Raw genomic sequence first — 13,860 nt, 5'->3', positions numbered from 1 at the left:
TCTCATGAGCATAGACACCTAGGCAAGTAGACAACTGAATATTATATAGGAGATAGCACTGCCTGCACCCCCATGCAAATTTCTTATCTTAGCCCCATAGAAATGGAGGATTGGCTAAAATAAGGGAGTCCCTCACCTGGTATTGTGATTAAAGTCTTCAGCTATGCCACAAGTCAAAGCTGGATTCTAACCTGAAAGAATAGTGCAGTTGATATCTTCTGCACACATTTTGCTGTGCTCTATTACCAAATTCCTCTTCAAGTCATACCATCCTGACTAGTGTTGAGTCAAATTGCTGGAACTCCAAACAGATGCATTTACACAATAGGGACTTCAGGAGACAAGAGTCTCCTTTCCCTACACAATTAGGGCCATCATTGCATGATGAAATGCATCCCTATTCAACTGGGAATGCAACACTTTAAGTGATCTAGTGTTTAGCATAATTATAGTATTCAATCACAAAATTACCTCATTTCACTTAAACACAATTTGACATCCTCCACAAATCCATGTTACTGTATTAACATTCTGCAATAAACCAAAGGGATATTAGACAAACTGCCTTAACTAATAGAGTTTTTGTTCAAATTGAATATTTAAAACTATAGGTTAGGGTGCATTGAAGTATACTGAGGGCACCAGAGAGGCAGGAGAAAAGTGAAAGTTGAGGCAGGAGAAAAGTGAAAGTTAAGGCAGTGAATAAGTATCAAAATGCACTGGCTTAACTGCTGTTGTTAATTGTTTAATTATGATACCAGTACTATAAATAAACCCAATATCAGCACATGATTCAGAATGAGAGCTCCAAATTAGAATTATACAACTGCAAAACAGAAAAAGGCTCCAGACTCAAATCACAAGTAAGCCAAAGTTACAAAAAAAAAATTCTGCTCCATTGAACACCCAAGACCAAATCTTCATTTGACTTGCTCACCATTCAAGTGAGTTTTGTTAGTGTTTTAACAAGTTAAATTTGGACATTGCTTGAACAATTAATGTTGTATATGTGATGTACAGATAGCCCATTCTGACACCACTAGCAGAGGCATGTACTTTTCATAAGTATTTAGCATTACTGCTATAGTAAACCCTGCCAAATGTTCACCACAAATTAAATGAGAAAAAAAAGTGTTCCTTTTGCTTTCAAAAGAAGGCCAGGCAACAGACTTGCATCAGTTCAGGAACTACATCTGTGCAGAAACTCTTCAATACCGAGCTCAGGATCAGCTCGCACCAAACATTTCCTGGGATGCATAGCAGATGTACAGGAAGCCATCAGCATCCTGGAATTCTTGGTCCAGTTCACCAATGGTGGCATGCATATTTGAGAGACTGCTGTTCTTCACCACAAAATAAAAAGCTTGATTAGGTGTTAGATCCAACCTGTTCCTAAGGAAAAGGCAAACTCAGTAATAAAATTTCATATGTACTTTCCACTAGGATAGTGACTTAAATATTCAAGCAGACCCTACTAGTAGAGTGGTCCAGTTATTAATTCAGGTCTATGTTCACCCCCACATTACTACTTGGCCACATCAGTCCTTTGATATCCATCAGATTCACCTCATGGCTACAAGTTTATGCGTCTTTAGAATGTTCAATCTCCAAATTCTTCATTGGCCACAAATTCATAGAACCCCTACATTGCAGAAGGAGGGCATTTGGCTAAGAGCCTGCACCAATCCCCCTAAGCCCTAACCCTGCAATCCCATGTATTTACCCTGACACAAGACAATTTGCTACAGCCAATCCACCTAACCTGCACATCTTTGGAGAATGATGGGAAACCCACAGACAAAATGTGCAAACTCCAGAGTGACCCAAGGCTGGAATTGAACCCAGGTCCTTGGTGTTGAGGAGCAGTACTAACCACTCTGCCACCCTTTCATTATTTAAGTCCCATAAGTTATTAAAGTCCAACTCTCCACATTTTAATCTCCCTTACCAGCAGTGGAAGCATCAACTTTTAACAAAAAAAACAACCAAAGCCTTTATCAGCTTACACCCACATTCTTCCAGGAGCCTCTGTCATTTTGTCACAAGGCCAATTGATTTTGCTCCAGCTCCACCTGCTTTTTATCTTGACTATCTCCATAGCTTAGTTGGAGTAGAAATTGACCTTGATCAGGTATTTGAATTAAGAATGGTTGAATTCTAAAGACAGCAGTTTCCTCTCCCTCCACCACCAAGGAAAGAGTGCAGGATGAGATACAAATGGAGTTGGGGGTAGGGTGTTAGCGTGGATAGAGGACTGGTTGTCAAATAGGAGGCAGAGAGTGGGGGTCAATGGGTGCTATTCGGATTGGCGGATGGCGACTAGTGGGGTGCCCCAGGGGTCGGTGCTGGGGCCTCAGCTATTTACCATTTATATAGATGATCTGGAGGAGGGAACCGAGTGTAGGGTGTCGAAATTTGCTGATGACACCAAGATTGGGGGAAAGGCAAATTGTGCGGAGGGTGTGGAGAGTCTGCAGAAGGATCTAGATAGGTTGGGTGAATGGGCCAGGAAATGGCAAATGGAATTTAATGTTGGCAAGTGTGAGGTGGTCCACTTTGGTAGGAAGGACTATTACTTACGTGGCGAAAAACTGCAGCAGGCAACGGTGCAGAGGGACCTCGGGGTCCTTGTGCATGAGTCGCAAAAACCCAGCTTGCAGGTGGTCAGGAAGGCGAATGGGATGCTGGCCTTCATAGCGAGGGGGATTGAATATAAAAGTAGGGAGGTCTTGCTGCAGCTGTATAGGGCATTGGTGAGGCCGCAGCTGGAGTACTGTGTGCAGTTTTGGGTGCCGCACCTGCGCAAGGATATTTTGGCCCTGGAGGGAGTGCAGAGGAGGTTTACTAGGCTGATACCGGAGTTGAGGGGATTGAGCTATGAGGAGAGGCTGAATAAACTAGGCTTGTACTCGTTAGAGTTTAGAAGAATGAGGGGAGATCTCATTGAGACGTATAAGATGATGAATGGGATGGATAGGATAGAGGTGGAAAGACTCTTCCCGCTCAAAAAAGACAGTAGGACTAGGGGGCACAGCCTCAAGATAAGGGGAGGTGGTTTAGGACGGAGTTGAGGAGGAACTTCTTCACTCAAAGGGTGGTGAATCTCTGGAATTCTCTGCCCGTTGAAGTGGTGGAGGCTGCCTCGCTAAATATTTTTAAGAAGCGGGTTGATGGGTTTTTGATAAGAGAGGGGATTAAGGGTTATGGGGAGAGGGCAGGAAAGTGGAACTGAGCCACGACAGATCAGCCATGATCTTATTGAATGGCGGGGCAGGCTCGAAGGGCTAGATGGCCTACTCCTGCTCCTATTTCTTATGTTCTTAAATACTTTCCTTTTGAAAAATGGTTTATTTGCTATCATTCTATTCCTCAAATTGATAGTAAGGGCAGCACAAGCACTTCCATCAAATCCAATAGCCACATCCACCCCTACACAGCAATATCAGTTCAGGAAAAGAGTCCAAGTTTCAGACATAATGACCACTGGAATCAGTCCCCAAACCCCACAGGAGACAGGCCACTAGGAGCTGGGATCTACACAGCAAACAGGCACCATTTACAAATAGCTATATTGGTGTATTAATCCCCAATTCGCAAATAATCAGCAAGAAAAACTTTGTTACCAAAGTGTTTCTGATCTGATTGTAAAATGTGATGAGCAGGTTAATGATACCTGATGATGGTAATGAAATGGCTCACTATCACGTCTTGAGGAACCAGAAACTTGGCTTTATCCAGTGGCTTCAAGTATCTCTCTCCAGGATACCGTTCCACAATAACCTGCAGAAAGAAGCAGGTGTCCATCACCAGAGAGAGACAGACATTGAGTCAAACAATAACTGGGCAACTCTTACCGGTACTTTCTTTGGGTATTTGGATCGAATAAAGGTGGATTCTTCTTTCCTTGCAGCTAATTAATAAAGAAGAATTGGAAAACAACAGTTCAAGTTCCCAGGCTCAAGTTAACAAATTAAAAGGAGTGTTTTTTTTTAAAAAGAGTCAGTGCAAATAGAGCTACCAAAGGTCTTTCTGTGTTTGAAGCGTTGAACTCCATGAGTCCGGTGCACCACCGCCATGCTCCACATGCCAGTTTTTCCAATCGACTCCTCCGCCCAGCCGCTTTGTTTCTCGCCCGATTGATTCGCTGAGTAGGCGGTAGATCCGGGCCTGGATTCTCCTATTTAACTGGAATGGGCTAACTAACCGCACAAGTGGTTTAAGTGACCCGACCGAGACTGAGCCACTTCCCTCCACTTATGATCCTAATTAGTAACAGCAACATATAAAAACGTGTGAGAACGAGTCAGAATAGACAACACCACGGACTTTTGTTCCCTTTTAATTGTCAATTACAGTGACCATATGAAAAGTGTGAAAAAAAGGCTTGAAATTCTAATTAAAACAAAGAGAAAAATTTAACCATCCCCGTTCACTTTTGCTGCTACAGACTTGCACTAAATTGGTGAGGCTGTGTATCCATTGGGGCTCCCTCCCTGACACCTTGTTGGATTATGAGACTGTTCCTGATTGCAAACTCACAGGTTAATTGCAGATTTTCATTGAATTCAAATTTCACCATCCGCCATGGTGGGATTCGAACCCAGGTCCCAAAGCATTACCCTGGATCTCTTGATGAGGAGCCCAGGGATACCATCACTTTCCCTGCCTTCTGTGCCCGTTGGGCACCGCAGGGGTTGAGGTGTGTTACATTTTGATTTGACATGTCTTAAGTTTCCTTTGTACTTTTTGTGTCTGTTCGGGCCGTTCCCCCTCCTTTTGGGGAGCCACGCCCCTTTTTCTTTGTCCTAATGTAATCTGAGTTTGTTTACTTGGTTCGACCTGAAAGAACGACCCAAAAGACTCACCCCCCCCACCCCCTGCCTTCCGTGCCCGCTGGGCACCGCAGGGGCTGAGGTGTGTTATAGACCCTTACAATCACATTTTGATTTAATGTTTTAAGTTTCCTTTGGACTTTGGTTTCTGTTTGGGCCGTCCCCCTGCTTCCTTTTTTTTTTGGGGGGCCGCCCCTCTTAATTTGTCCCTAAGTTAATTTGAGTTGGTTTTACTCGTTTGGCTCGTGAAAAGAACTACTTGAGTGGTGAGGGATTGTAACTGCAGGATTAGGGCTGGGGTTGTTCCTCTGGAGTGAAGGAGGCTGAGGGGATATTTGTTAGAGGTGTCGGTTTAGATAAGATGGCTAAAGAGAAAGATGTGTAGATTAAGTCATGCTAAAATGCCCTTTAGTATCAGGGGGAATCAGTAGGGTTAAATACGTGGGGCTATAGGGATAGAGCCTGGGTGGGATTGTGGTTGGTGCAGGCTTGATGGGCTGAATGGCCTCCTTCTCCTCTGTAGGGATTCTATGAAAAATGTTCCAATCTGAAGTTTTATTTATTTGTCACAAGTAGGCTTACATTAACACCAGAATGAAGTAACTGTGAAAATTCCCTAATTGCCATACTCCGGTGCCTGTTTGGGTGCACTGAGGGAGAATTAGAGAGGGTGGACAGTGAGACCCTTTTACCTCGGATGGTGACGGCTAACACGAGGGGACATAGCTTTAAATTGAGGGGTGGTAATTATAGGACGGATGTCAGACGTAGGCTCTTTACTCAGAGGGTAGTAAGGGCGTGGAATGCCCTGCCTGCAGCAGTTGTGGACTCGCCAATTTTAAGGGCATTTGAATGGTCATTGGATAAACATATGGATAACATTGGAATAGTTTAGGTTAGAGGGTCATTAGATTGGTTCCACTGGTCGGTGCAACATCGAGGGCCGAAGGGCCTGTACTGCGCTGTAATGTTCTATGATCTAATTTAGCACGGCCAATGCGCCTAAACCAGCACGTCATTCGGATTGTGGGAGGAAGCAGGAGACATGGGGAGAATGTGCAGACCCCAGACAGACTGTGATCTAAGCTGGGAATTGAACCTGGGCCCCTGGTGCTGTGAGGCAGCCGTGTGCCATTGTTCCTCCCCAGTGGTACAAGGACTGGGGGACACAGATTTAATTTTTTTTATGGCAAGGGACTGGGGAGAGGGGGTATGGAAGAAATATTTTTTATGCAGTGAATGGCAATGGCCTGAAACTTTCTGCCTGTGAAGCTGGTGGAAGTGAAGATAAGGAATGAATTCAAAAGGAAATTGAATGGACATTGTTTTCCTGCAGGACTTGCAGGGATAGAATGGGGCAAGTGGGACTGAATGGTTTGCTTGACAGTGAGATGGTTGGGACTCAATGGGCCGAATGGCCTCCTGTAGTGACTCTAAAGTTTGATACTAAGTTGAAAGCAATATTGGTGGTGTTGGCAGCTCACTTTGGGAGTCTGACTTTCTGCAGCAAGCCCTTCACACATACGTTATGGTCTGGACTGAGGGTGGAGTTTCCTGCTGGAATCCTACGGCCCCGCCTGCCCCAGAATCCGAGCAGGCGAGGGGCGGACAACAGAAATGTCTATTGACTTTGGGCGGGATTTTCCGGTCTCGCGTGAGCAAGGTCGTAAAATCCCGCCTTCCAACTTTCTTTCCGTCAGAGAGACGTCTGACTGGTGTTCCTGTAAGGAACTGACCACTGGAGAAGCACTCTGAGACACTCCACTGAGAGAAGGGAGCTGCAAGTCATTTTTTTCTGGGATAACGGAGGGTGGGGGCAGTTGGGTGAGAAGGAAACAAATAAAGAAAGTAAAATATGTTGGGTGCTTTGAGAGTTTTAAAAAAAGCATTTGAAGGATCCACCAGGTGGCAATATAATATCATCTTGCTTTAGGATAAGGCCATTATGTTCAAGATTAATGGGCACTAAACCTGTGCCCTCCAATGTGTAAAGGGCTCAATGGCCAAATTAATGACTTGTTTCCTGCCTAGTGATCTTTTTTCTCTAGAATGGGTTTTGGTGAAATAACTCCTTACGTTCGGGCTATTCTTAGGTTTAAGGTGCGAGGGGCAGGGTTTAAAGGAGATGTACGAGGCAGATTTTTTTACACAGAGGGTGGTGGGTGCCTGGAGCTCGCTGCCGGGGGAGGTAGTGGAAGCGGACACGATAGTGGCTTTTAAGGGGTGTTTGGACAAATACATGTGTAGGATGGGAATAGAGGGATATGGTTCCCGGAAGGGTTTGTGTGCTGTAATTTTCTTTGTTCTTTGTACATGGGGAGCAAAGAACAGTACAGCATAGTAACAGGCCATTCGGCCCACCAGGACTGTGCCAATATATGGTTTCTAGCCCTCTGTCCACCTCCCATTCATGTGTGTGTCAAGGTACATCTTGAATGTTGCTAACATGCCTGCTTCCTCCACCTCCATAGGCAACATGTTCCAGGCACCCAACACCCTCAGCCCCACACATCTCCCGTAAACCTATCCCCTCTCAACTTTAATCTGTGTCCTCTTGTAGTCAACACTTCTACCCTGGGAAAAAGTCTCCACTCATTCTCAGATGCTCCAATGAAAATAGTTCAAGTTTTTTCAACCTTTCTTCATTGTCCATATTCTCCAAACCATGTAGCATCCTGGTAAATCTCTTTTGCACCCTTTCCAATGCACCAGGATCCTTCCGGTAGTGTGGCGACCAGAATTGTACACAATGCTCCAAATGCGGCTTAACCAAAGTCTTGTACAGCTGCAACATGATTTTCCAATTCCTATACTCAAAGCCTTGATCAATGAAGGCCAGTGTCTCCTCCTTGAAAACACTGCTTAATTCTACCTCAAGTCAAGTTTTGACCAGAGTAGGTAGGGAGAGGGACTGTTCCTGCTGGTCGGTGGATTGAGACTGAGAGGACACAAACTTAAGGCAATTGGCAAAAGAAGCAAAATGTTTTACACACAGCGAGAGGTTAGGGTCTGGATTACGCGATCTGACAATGTTGGGGAGGCAGATTTCATTGAGGCATTTAAGAGGAAATTGGATTATTACCTGAAAAGAAAGATTGTGCTGGAGTATAGGGAGCTTAACCCTCTCTCTATTCACATTGTCTGTACCTGTAAGGACTTGATTAGTTATAAAGACTCGCATTCCAACCACTGTCTTATAAATTGAGTTTGTGTCTTTATATGCCCTGTTTGTGAATAGAACTCCCACTCACCTGATGAAGGGGCAGTGCTCCGAAAGCTAGTGGCTTGTGCTACCAGATAAACCTGTTGGACTTTAACCTGGTGTTGTGAGACTTCTTACAATAGGGAGAAGGCAAGGGGATAATATTAAGTGAGTTGTTCATTTGGAAAGATGGCACAGACACAATGCGCTGAATGGGTTCCTTCTGTAAATGTCCTCATGTCTCCTTGGTGTAAACAATGCCTCTGTGTCACATCTAGGGAATGTCTTACTATTTTAAAAAATGCTATATTGGTGCAGGTTGTTGTTGTTGTAGTTCCCAGTCTGTGCTGGCCTCAAGCAGGGTAACAGTAAGGAGGGGTGATGGCTTGGTGATATTAATCCAGAAATTTGGCTAATGTTCTGGGTTCAAATCCCACCACGACAGATGGTGGAATTTGAATTCAATAAAAGAAGTCTGGAATTAAGAATCAACTGATGGCAGTAAAACCATTGCCAATTGCTGGAAACACCCATCTGGTTCACTCATGTCCTTTAGGGAATGAAATCTGCTGTTCTTACCCAGTCTGGCCTCCATGTGACTCCAGAACCACAGCAATGTCTCAATTGCCCTGGAGCAACTGGAGATGGGCAATAATTGCTGGCCAGCCAGCGACACCCACGTCAATGAGTGAATAACAAAAAGGGCAGTTCAGACAGCCTCAATATCTATGGGGAGATAAGTCACCCCGGGTTAAAATGTATGAGCCCTCTCCAGTTATTGGCCCATGTGTTGGCATTGGGTGAGGCTCGCATGAACAAATAGCCATTTTGGGATAAGCGGAAGTGGAGATGTGATTGGCCTGGGATAGGAAAGGGGTTTGACCCCTCATCTCTACCCGATGAACTCTCTTGCTGGGTGACTGCCGTGTGAGGAGAGGGCCAGATCCAGCTGTTCTGGAAACTCCCGTGGAGAGGGACAGAGTTATTGTTCCATGTTCAAAATTCCATTCAAAGAGTGGGTAACAGTCAAAACCCAGACCACAGGCTTGTACTGGAGGGTAAATGAAGAGTGAATGTCGCTGAGAAGAAAGGGAAACTCTGGAAACAGAAAGTGAAGCCGGCAGATTGAACAGTGAGCAGATATTGGCAGCAAACCCTCACTGTTTACTTTAAGAAAACTGTCAACAAAACAGAAAGAAGGTCATTCCTTGTGTGTAACTGATTCCTTTGTTTCCCTTTCTTTTCTGAAGACATTGACTGTAAGAAAGAACTTGCATTTATAAGTGGTTAGCACTGCTGCCTCACAGCTCCAGAGACCCGGGTTTAATTCCGGCCTCGGGTCACTGTCTGTGACCCGAATTTGCATGTTCTCCCCGTATCTGCATGGGTTTCCTCCGGGGGCTCCAGTTCCCTCCCACAGTCCGAAGCTTAGGTGGATTGGCCATGCTGAATTGCCCCTTAATGTCCAAAGATGTGTAGGTTAAGGGGATTAGCCACGGGAAATGTATGGGGTTGCAAGCATAGATGGGGGGAAAGGACCAGGGTAAGATACTCTGTCAGAGAGTCACTGCAGACTCGATGGGCTGGATGACCCCTTCTGCACTGTAGGGATTCTATTATTTGTAGGAAGTCCCTTGAGATGAGAGGTGACTTTCCTCCATGTCAGCTGGAGTTCTGAGTCTTGATGTGGTTGAAAAGTCTGGATCACTCTGCCATATTGGAGATGTCTCACCATCATCTTCTCAAGGGCAATTAGGGATGGGCAACAAATGCTGACTTAGCCAGCGATGCCTATATCCTAAGAATGAATTTAAAAAAATGTAGTACTCTCAATTTCTCCCTGGGCCAGCCAGGAAGTGCAATGGAGGGTATGCCCCTGTCCCCTGGGGACAAAGTAGAAATGGTTGAGAGCTTCAAGTTTTTAGGTGTCCAAGTCACCAACAACCTGTTCAGGTCCCTCCATGCAGATGCCATAGCTAGGAAAGCCCACCATTGCCTCGACTTTCTAAGGAGACTAAGGAAATTTGGCATGTCCCTTATAACTCTCACCAATTTCTACAAATGCACCATAGAAAGCATTATTTCTGGTTGTATCACAGCTTGGTATGGCTCCTGCTCTGTCCAAGAACGCAATAAACTATAAAATGTCATGAACAAAGCCCAGTCCATCACTCACGCCAGCCTTCCATCCATTGACTCTGTCTACACTTCCTGCTGCCTTGGGAAAAGTAGCCGGCATAATCAAGGATCCCACATACCTCGGCATTCTCTCTTCCGCCTTCTTCCACCGGGAAAAAGATATACAAAATGGTCATGTACCAACCGACTCAGGAGCAGATTCTTCCCTGCTGCCATCAGATTTCCGAATGGGCTTATCTCGCATTAAGTTGATCTGACACCCACAAGCCAACATTCAACTGCCTGACCTCAACAGGAGAAGAACAGTCACTAGGGCAAGGGGTATCGATGCATGATAAGAGGCAGTTGAAACCAGCACCAGTGAGGAGCCAATGCCTTCCAGAGGAGAGGACAACCCTTCTCCAGGGTCAGGAACTGCCTTTATCTCCAGATGTTTTGACGTCTCTGTCTCCTGTGCTGAGCCATGCACCACCCACCCCACACCCCCACCGCTCCCCCCCAGCACTACCACCTCTTTTTCCATTACTGTAATAAGGCCTGTTGTTGGTATATCAACAGAATTTGATTTGATTTATTATTGTCACATGTATTAGTAACCAGTGAAAAGTATTGTTTCTTGTGTGCTGTACAGGCAAAGCATACTGTTCATAGTGAAGTAGAAGAGACAGAGTGCAGAATGTAGTGTTACGGTCATAGCTAGCATGTAGAGAAAGATCAACTTAATGCAAAGTAAGTCCATTCAAAAGTCTGACAGCAGCAGGGAAGAAGCTGTTCTTGAGTCAGTTGGTATGTGATAGACTTTTGTATCTTTTTTCCCATGGAAAAAGGTGGAAGAGAGAATGTCCGGGGTGCATGGGGTCCTTAATTATGCTGGCTGCTTTGTCGACGCAGTGGGAAATGTAGACAGAGTCAATGGATGGGAGGTTGGTTTGTGTGATGGATTGGACTACATTCACAACCTGATGAATGAGTGTGGAGAAAAAGATCATTAATGGTGACAGTGACCTGGATCACTGTACAAAATCTGTGAAAATGCAGAAGAATGCCTCATAGGTTTGGTATAATCGAAATAAATTAGCCAGGGCTCAGTAGGGAACACTCACCCTGATGTGCCAGAAAGTTGTGGTTTCAAGCCCCACATCAGGAATTCAGGCATTGGCAGCAGTGTGCACCGTCTACAGGACGCACTACAGCACCTTCCAAACCTTCACCTCCTGGAAGGACAAGGACAGCAGGAGGCACATGGGAACACCACCACCTGCAAGTTCCCCTCCAAGCCACTCACCATCCTGACTTGGAAATCATAGAATCATAGAACCCTACAGTGCAGAAGGAGGCCCTTCGGCCCATCGAGTCTGCACCGAACACAATCCCACCCAGGCCCGACCCCCCATATCCCTACATATTATACCCACTAATCCCTCTAACCTACACATCCCTAGACACTAAGGGGCAATTTCTTAGCATGGCCAATCAACCTAACCCGCACATCTTTGGACTGTGGGTGGAAACCAGAGCACCCGGAGGAAACCCACGCAGAGACGAGGAGAACGTGCAAACTCCACACAGACAGTGACCCGAGCCGGGAATCGAACCTAGGACCCTGGAGCTGTGAAGCAGCAGTGCTAACCCACCGTGCTACCGTGCCGCCCCTATATCGCCGTTCCTTCACTGCCGCTGGGACAATATTCTGGAACTCCCCCCTCTAACAGCAATGCAGGTGTACCTACACCACATGGACTGCTGCGGCTCAAGGTAGCTCTTCACCATCTTCTCAAGGGGGAATTAGGGATGAGCAACTAAAGCTCGTCTCCCCAGCATTGCTCACATTCCATAGCAGGATAAAGGAATGAAATCCAGGCTGACAGTGTAATGCGATGGGAGGTCTCCCCAGAATCCTGACCGACATTTATCCTTTAGCCAACAGATGGCCAGTGCCATTTTATCATGTGGGATCTTGCTGTGTACAAGATGGCTGCCACATTGCCCTACATTACAATGGTGACTGCTCTTCAAAAAATACTTCATTGGCTACGAGGCACTTTGAGGACATCTGGAGGCTGTAACAGGGGCTATATAAATGCAAGTTTTTTTTACATATATGAAAATAACATTGCCAAACCATTACTAATTCTGATTCCAGGAGATTGCAAGTTCTTGCAAGACTCTGTGTTAACAAAATAATCTCAGGCAGGGAGGGTTAATGTTGCGGGGGTGGGAGAGATTGAAGAGAAGGGAAATAGGGTCGGAAGTGAATGGCACTGTAACTCTCTATGCTGGGATGCTGAAATTTGGTCGAATTCTGATTTTTAAAAAGTAACTGAATTGAAAAACCATAAAAATACTGCGGATGTTGGAATCTGAAATAAAAACAGAGAAACACTGGGAAATCTCAGCAGATCCGACAGTTTCTGTGGAGAGAGAATGGAGCCAATTTTCGAGTCTAGATGATGAAGGCTCTGACAGAAGATCATCCAGACTCGGAACGTTGGCTCTATTTTCTCTCCACAAATGCTGCCAGATCTTCTGAACATCTCCAGCATTTTAAAGTTTATTTGTTAGTGTCATAAGCAGGCTTACATTAACATTGCACTGAAGTTACTGTGAAAATCTCCTAGTCACCACACTCTGGCACCTGTTTGGGTACACTGAGGGAGAATTTAGCACAGCCAGTGTACCTAACCAGCGCGTCTTTTGGACTGTGGGAGGAAACCAGAGTGCCCAGAAGAACCCACGCAGACATGGGGAGAACATGCAGGCTCTGCACAGACAGTGACCCAAGCTGGGAATGGAACCGGGTCTCTCACACTGTGAGGCAGCACTGCTAACCACTGTGCCACCTGTTTTTATTTTTCCAGTTTTTATTTCAGAATTTCAGCACCTGCGGCACCTTGGGCATGTCTCATAAGAAATAGGAGCAGGAGAAGGCCATTCAGCCCATCGAAGCTTGCTCCTCCATTCAATAGGATCTTGGCTGATCTGATTGTGGGCTTAACTCCACTTTCCCTGCCCTTAACCTTTCACTCTGTGACCAAACCAGTCTCCCATCCATTGACTCCATCTACACTTCCCGCTGCCTCGGAAAAGCAGCCAGCATAATTAAGGACCTCCACGCACCCCGGACATTCTCCTCTTCTGTTCGGAAAAAGATACAAAGATCTGAGGTCACGTACCAACCGACTCAAGAACAGCCTCTTCCCTGCTGCCATCAGACTTTTGAATGGACCTACCTCGCACTAAGTTGATCTTCCTCTACACCCTAGCTATGACTGTATCACTACATTCTGCACCCTCTCCTTTCCTTCTCTATGAATGGTATGCTTTGTCTGTGTAGTCATGCCAATGCTGGACTGGGGTAAACACAGTAAGAAGTCTCACAACACCAGGTTTAAGTCCAACCAGTTTATTTGGTAGTCATAGAATCCTACAGTGCAGAAAGTCAGCCCATCAAGTCTGCACCAAACACAATCCCACCCAAGGCCCTACCCCCATTTCCCTACACATTATACCCACTCATCCCTCGAACCTACACATCCCTAGACACTAAGGGGCAATTTCTTAGCATGGCCAATCAACCTAACGCACACATCTTTGGACTGTGGGAGGAAACCCACACAGACATGAGGAGAATGTGCAAACTCCACACAGACAGTGACCCGAGCCAGGAATCGAACCCAGGACCCTGGA

General features: G+C 45.6%; 1 protein-coding gene across 1 annotated transcript; it reads right to left on the bottom strand.

Annotated features, from left to right (window-relative positions):
• Positions 1 to 1,226: 1,226 nt before the first annotated feature.
• LOC145351147 (microtubule-associated protein 1 light chain 3 gamma-like) lies at positions 1,227 to 4,085 on the bottom strand. Its single transcript, XM_080200816.1, has 4 exons — positions 4,019 to 4,085; positions 3,855 to 3,910; positions 3,674 to 3,780; positions 1,227 to 1,392 (listed from the first exon to the last, which is right to left on the bottom strand). The coding sequence occupies exons 1-4, from the start codon at positions 4,083 to 4,085 to the stop codon at positions 1,227 to 1,229; spliced, it is 396 nt and encodes a 131-aa protein (XP_080056942.1).
• Between the last annotated feature and the right edge of the window lie 9,775 nt (positions 4,086 to 13,860).

This window comes from Carcharhinus amblyrhynchos, chromosome 12 (assembly GCF_965287045.1).
Source record: "Carcharhinus amblyrhynchos chromosome 12, sCarAmb.v2.hapA, whole genome shotgun sequence".
Classification (NCBI taxonomy): Eukaryota; Metazoa; Chordata; class Chondrichthyes; order Carcharhiniformes; family Carcharhinidae; genus Carcharhinus; species Carcharhinus amblyrhynchos.
Note: the sequence above shows the minus strand (reverse complement) of the source record. Positions and strands in the feature narration are given on the sequence as shown.